General features: G+C 48.2%; 1 protein-coding gene across 1 annotated transcript in view; it reads right to left on the bottom strand.

Moving 5' to 3' along the window:
* Positions 1–1,485: 1,485 nt before the first annotated feature.
* The window catches only part of si:dkey-117m1.4 (uncharacterized), a 20,340-nt gene continuing 15,544 nt past the window's right edge, over positions 1,486–6,281 (bottom strand). The window contains exons 7-9 of the mRNA XM_062517767.1: positions 4,552–5,375; positions 3,682–3,885; positions 1,486–3,047 (exon numbers count right to left, since the gene is read on the bottom strand). Of these exons, the coding sequence (XP_062373751.1) occupies positions 2,791–3,047; positions 3,682–3,885; positions 4,552–5,375 (1,285 nt within the window). The 3' untranslated portion in view covers positions 1,486–2,790. The remainder of the gene's footprint in view (positions 3,048–3,681; positions 3,886–4,551; positions 5,376–6,281) is intronic.

Here is a 6,281-nt window from a genome sequence, read left to right as displayed (position 1 = left end):
CTTTGCATGTTTTACATTGTATTTTGTCCTTGCACAAATGTTGAAAATGTGCCCCTGAAGTTTGGATGTCAAATAATGAAGTGTTGCTTACTGAATTATCACTGATGATCAAATGTTGCTTACTGTATTATTGCTGAAAGTGTTTGCAGAGCAGTGTAAATTAAACAAACCATGGCACAAGTTTCTTTCAAATATGTCTACCCTTTAGCCTGGCTCTCACCAAATCTTTTCAGATTGGACATTATAGTCTGGAGAGTCTGCTGTATTTCTACTGTACAAGGGGCATGATTAATGGGCATAGTTCAAATTACTCTGTAAGCGTTTGGATAGTCCTCCAATCAGACCAACGTGCGTCTGGTGGATAACTCAGTTTGTGATTGGTATCAGCAAACGAGAGAGAGGAGAGATAAATGTGCAGGTTTCCAGCCTGAGCTGCAGGGCGAAATCCAGTTGCCGGCAGGTCGGGCTGGATTTACCCAGTCTATTTACCATTGGCAACAGTTTTCAAATCAAAATGTTTCCCATGGTCAGTTTTTATGTTAGTCCATACACTGCCACATACAATTTTGTTGGACCGCCTTGCTTTGATCATGGCACACATTTGCTGTGGCATCTTTTCCACTAGCTACTGCAATATCACAACATATTTTTCCGTCCAACAATACATTCATTGTTTGCCAAGATCTTATTTTTGAAGATTCTCTATTAAAGAGGCCCTATGCAACTTTTTCATAGTCACAAAATCGCTTAAAAATCGTTGTTTTGCTTGACTGACGTTTGATCGAAAACAGTCATATTTCCTCCTGCCCCCAGTGTCCCTATCCACTATTGCAACCTTGCAGTTTGTGCAGGAGGCGATCGCTCCTTGTTTACATCTGGAAGTCTGAGACACATAAGGAACAAGAAGAACAACGCTTGCAATTTATTTATACAGCCTATACAGTATGTATAAATACACGATAAAGCTGTAGGGGAAGCTCCGCAAGAAATATGCAAGCATAAAACGAGCGAAAACGAAAAGCGAAACCAAAACCGGAGATGAAATCTCCAATCCTGCATAGTTTCTCTTTAAGGTTAAGGTCTGGACTCTGGTGGCCAATCCATGTGTCAAAATGATGCCTCATGAAACAAATACTGAAAATGGCACTCCACAGTGCCATCCGCTGTCCATCTTTTATATTGCAGTTTGACTTGATTATCCAAGAGAAATACTTTTTAAAATGCAATGATCTTTGACTAATTCACGTTTTTGTAGATGTATTTTCATAGCATCAAACTGAGGTACTACAAATCAAGAGCTGGAATGGCAGACTGACAGATTGGCTCTGTTTGTGTGTGTGTGTGTGTGTGTGTGTGTGTGTGTGTGTGTGTGTGTGTGTGTGTGTGTGTGTGTGTGTGTGTGTGTGTGTGTGTGTGTGTGTGTGTGTGTAAGAAATCAGTGTTAAAGCACCATCTAGTGGTCACAGAAGGCCAGACAACTACACGTTTGCAAAAACAAAGTTACTTTTTATTACAGACCAGTAAAAAAAGAAAAACACCATTGAACACAAATAATCGAAGCATATGTCTATACAGTGTGTTTCATCGTCGTCATCTTTGCATGTCCGTTGTATTATTTACAAAACCTTATGTACACGTACAGCTTAATGGAGAGATATTTCGATAAAAAACACAACCAGTTTAAATAGTAATAATTATGGTGATAATAGCAATAATAATAATAATTATTATAATAGTATATCTATATATACAATGCAACTAGCAGAGAGACTGAAAACCGTGTGTGGTAACAGAAGGCATGAACTGTTAAATAACTTCAAGTATCTGAGATGCGTGGCTAAGCTACATGTTCGATATGGGTGAAGTGATTGTGACCTTGTGATGACCTCATGGTCTTGAGGGCCCTTAGGGCTTGAAGTTCAGCAAATATGTCCACTAGCACATCCATTTGTACACCACAGGAAGTAGCTGTCCACAACAGTTATATATAAGCTACACTGGCCACTTGAAAAAAAAAAAACATTACATAGAATGATAAAAACGCAAAGATCAATCTGTAGTATACATACACTTGGTGACACATAACATTTTCAAAGCCATTTGGCAAACCTTTGGGCTGCCCAGACACTCCAAAGAAGAGTGAGTGATTGATAAGTAGTGTCTTTCTGTGGTTCATCTCAAAAGTGGTCAACATTCATCCTTCAGCTCCTCCTCTTCCTCCTCTTTATCACCATCCTTCATCTTCACACGCTTTGTGAAAAGACCGCCGGTCGGCAGTCCACACTGCGATTGTGCCTGTGATTTGAGTCCTTTGGTCTCTACGTGAGAGGCCTGTGTCAGACCAGATTCTCCCAGCCAACATTCCCAACAGCCAGGAGCAGCGCAGCTTCAACAAACACCAAAGTAAAGAGAGCAGCTACTGCCTCCGTCAAAAAATCCTCTACATAAGACTCGAAAAAGGAATATTAGGAGGTCTTTTAGTAAAAACATGTAGCACAAAGCGTCAATTTAATTTTATTTGTTGCAACTGTCAGCTTTGTGGAGTCCTAAGTGGTCTCAATATAACTCTGAGACCCTGAAGTACCATTCTGTGTACCATACAATTACGAAAAAAGAGGCAGAATCTTTGGCCACTCAAACTACCCATCATGTGGAAAAAAAAGTGTTAGTTAACGATTTCTTTCTTTTTAACAACTCTCATTCATGATTTTTTTCCTCCCTTGCTCTGTCGGACATTCTCTATCTCTATCTCTCTCTCTCTCTTTCTCTCTCTCTCTCTCTGTCTCTCTCTTAGCAGATGGGCAGGGGGTCGGAGCCGTTGCCCTCTCTCTGCCGGGTCTTCTTGAGCAGCTGGATGCGGTTGTGGCAGTAGAACTTGATGGCCCTCCAGTCCCGCCGGTTGCTCACCAACAGGGGGCAGAGCTGCAGGCAGCGCTCGCAGTCCGCCTTGGCGGGCACGCGCAGCTCGGCGATGTTCCGCGTCAGGTGTTGCTCCACGGCCGCCCGCTCTGCCTCCGACCACGGCCGCTTCAGCACGCCGCGTTTGCCTGAGCACGGAAAAGGAAAAAGGACGAGTCAAGATGAGGGCTTCCATACTATACATACACTTAAAAAGGGGCATGGCCATACTCACTGATCATGTATACACGTAATGATATACACACACAATGCAGCAAGAATGCATGGCTCATATACATACATACATACATACATACATACCCCCCACCCCCTACCACACACAGGCACACACACAGAAGAATGATGACTCGGGGCCACCCACAGGATCCTCCCCCAGTGAGAATCATCTCTTTCTCATGCACATAAACACCCACCCTTTCTCTCTCCTCTCTCACACATGCAGACGCCCACATTTCAGTGACAGAGAAGAATACGCCTACTCATGAACCGCCTAAACACACACCACTCGACACACTGATACTGACACATTCGCCTGCTTCCTCACTTCATTTCATCTTGTAGAGCACAAAGCACTTCACTGACAACTCCGACTCAAACTCAAACACAAACTACACACACACACACACAACCACACTGTAACCACACTGTGAATACATGCAAACACCTGTGCCTCAAGCACACACACAAACACACAGCTGTGAAAACACACATCTGTACCCGTACCAGAAACCTCAAACACTTTTGACACAAACAAATGCACACCTGGTTTGGGCTGGCCGGAGCCTCTCTTGCGGCCGGGGGAGAACGGCGACGCTCCGTTCATCTTCTTGGGCCGCGGGGACTTGCCGTTGGGAGAGCCCTTCTTCATCATAATCATGGCCGCCGGGGTCACCGACACCATCTTCTCCTTCCCTTGCTCGCTGTCAGACTCCTCGGAAAATGAGTCCCCAGAGTTCCCTGACATCACTGCATGTCGAGAGAGAGAGAGAGAGAGAGAGGGAGAGAGAGAGGAAGGAATGGCATCAGGTTGGAAGGGGGGGCGGGGGGGGGGGGATGGACAGATAGAGAAAGGAAGAAAGAGGGAAGAGAGAGAGAAGGGATGCAGAAAGGAGGAGGAAAACCAGTGGTTTGGTTACTAATCACTCTCAATGGAAAAACACTCCTTGAAAGTTGCCCTGCATCTCTCATTAGGAGTAATTAGTTATTACACTGCACATTAATTAGCACCGTCGGAGGCTCATGACTAATCCTCTTCAGCCCTCTCAGTCTGTGTTTCTAGCCATTTCATACACTCTGTTGCTTTGTTTCTCTATCTCACTCTCTCTCTTTCATCCCTCTCTTCCACCTTCACCCATCTAATCTCCCTTCCCCGCTCAACTTGTCCTTCCTTCTCTTTCCCCATCTCCTCCTCCTGAGTCTTTTCTTTTTCCATCTCCACCTTCCATTTGCATTTCCATCTTGAGATGTCCCTCCCTCTTTCCTCTCTCTTAATATATACATTCAGCATGATCTCTCCATGTGTCTGGCATTTTCTTTCTGCCTCTTTTTTCAGTCCATCCCTGCCTCTCTCACTCCTTATCCCCCCCCCCCCCCCCCCCACCCCCGTTTTCCTCTCGGCTTCGGTGTCTTTACCGTCCAGCTCGAGGCAGATGTGGTGCAGGCTCATCCCGCGGAAGAGCACGCCGTCCCTCTCGCCGCAGAGCACCACGCGGCCGATGAGGCCCATCAGGCCCGGGTCCTGGCTGATGCCGGCGCAGCTCTGGGTGACGTGGTACTCGCGGTGCAGGAAGCCCTCCAGCCGCTGCACGGCCGCGCCCTTCTGCGCCTCCTCCTCGGCCTCGGCCAGCAGCAGCAGCTGCGTGAGGATGGCCACCTGCCGGCGCACGCGCGTCTGCGTGAGGGCGCGCGGGTTGCGCGTGCCGCTGGAGCGCGCCAGGCTCCGCAGCAGGTCGGTGCCACGCAGCGGCGTCGCCGGCGAGTGGTACGGCCGGGCGAAGACGAACGGGTTGAGCGGGTCCACGCCCACCCCGGGCCGCGTCTGCAGCAGCATGTCCAGGCACGCCTCCGAGTGCGGCGGCAGGATGAGCGGCTGCACGCGCCCGCGCTTGCCCTGCACGCCCACGCGCGGCAGGTGGGGCAGCACCAGGCGCTCGAACGGCGAGAGCGAGGCCTCCAGCGGCGTGAGGGCCGGCGGCGCGCCGGGGGGCACCGGGACGGGGCACTGCGGCGTGATGCGCGACTGGTACTCGTGGATGGTGAGCTTGGAGACCTCGCACTCGCGCCGGCGGTTGTAGAGGATGAGCAGCGCCAGGCTGGAGTGGCACAGCAGGCGCCAGGCCTCGGCCGACTGCGGCGAGCGGGACAGCGAGATGAAGGCCGAGTGCTGCAGCCTGCGCAGGTACAGCACCAGAGACGACAGGGACGAGAGCAGCGGCATGATGTGGGGCCGCCTGGAGCTGCACGGGACAGAGACAGGACAGGAGGAGGGAGAGAAGAACACAGAGAGAGAGGAGGAGAACAGGTTGGTGTGAGTTGAGCTTGGTCCATGCCGCAGAAGTAGTAGCAGTGCTCTGGTATAATATACACCATAACTCTGCTTGGTAGCTTCTGTTTTTCGGCCATGTACAGAGGCGGACATCCCGGGTCCAGAAAGTGAAAGTCCTGCCATGTATTCTTTCCACCTGTGCACAGGTGATATCACTAATTATCTGATCTACCTGGCTGCTAATTAGGATGAGCTGGTTTACTAAATGGTTGGATCAAACACTTGGCAAGGCTTTTACTTTCTGAACTCGGGATTTCTACCTCTGGCCACATTACATGTATATGAATTCACAAAACGCATATTACTTACAAATTAGCAATCTGACACTTTCAGAGCATAACAACAGTGTAACATATGACTGAAATGGCCTGAAATAGTTCTGCTACTCATTACTGTGTCCGGAGTAAGGATAACAGTCATTTTACAAAGCAAAAGCGCAACAGGATCCTTTCGACCATAGCATCCATTTAGAACTAGTAACGGCAGTTTCTCCTGTAATCGAGAGATGAGTTGATGTGTGGAGGAAAGATGTAGTTCTACGAACAACGCAGTTTTAACCATCAAAAGGTGGAAATTATATCAGCAAAGCGAGCAACATAGCTCAAAGCATTTCTAGGAGGAAATACCAGTGCATGCAAAGTGCTTCCTAGGATATTGTTAGGGTAATTGAGGTGGTTACTGTTTGCTATGGGGGTTGCTAGGTTGTCATTATGGTAGTGGTTGTTAAGATGTTGTTAGGGCTGAATGGAGGGAGACACAGACAATGGGAGCCTTTGGAGTTCAGCAGGAGTCAGTGAAAAAAAACAGGTGCAAGCCC

Source organism: Sardina pilchardus, chromosome 2 (genome assembly GCF_963854185.1).
Source record: "Sardina pilchardus chromosome 2, fSarPil1.1, whole genome shotgun sequence".
NCBI lineage: Eukaryota > Metazoa > Chordata > Actinopteri > Clupeiformes > Clupeidae > Sardina > Sardina pilchardus.
This window is presented reverse-complemented; position numbering and strand designations above follow the sequence as displayed.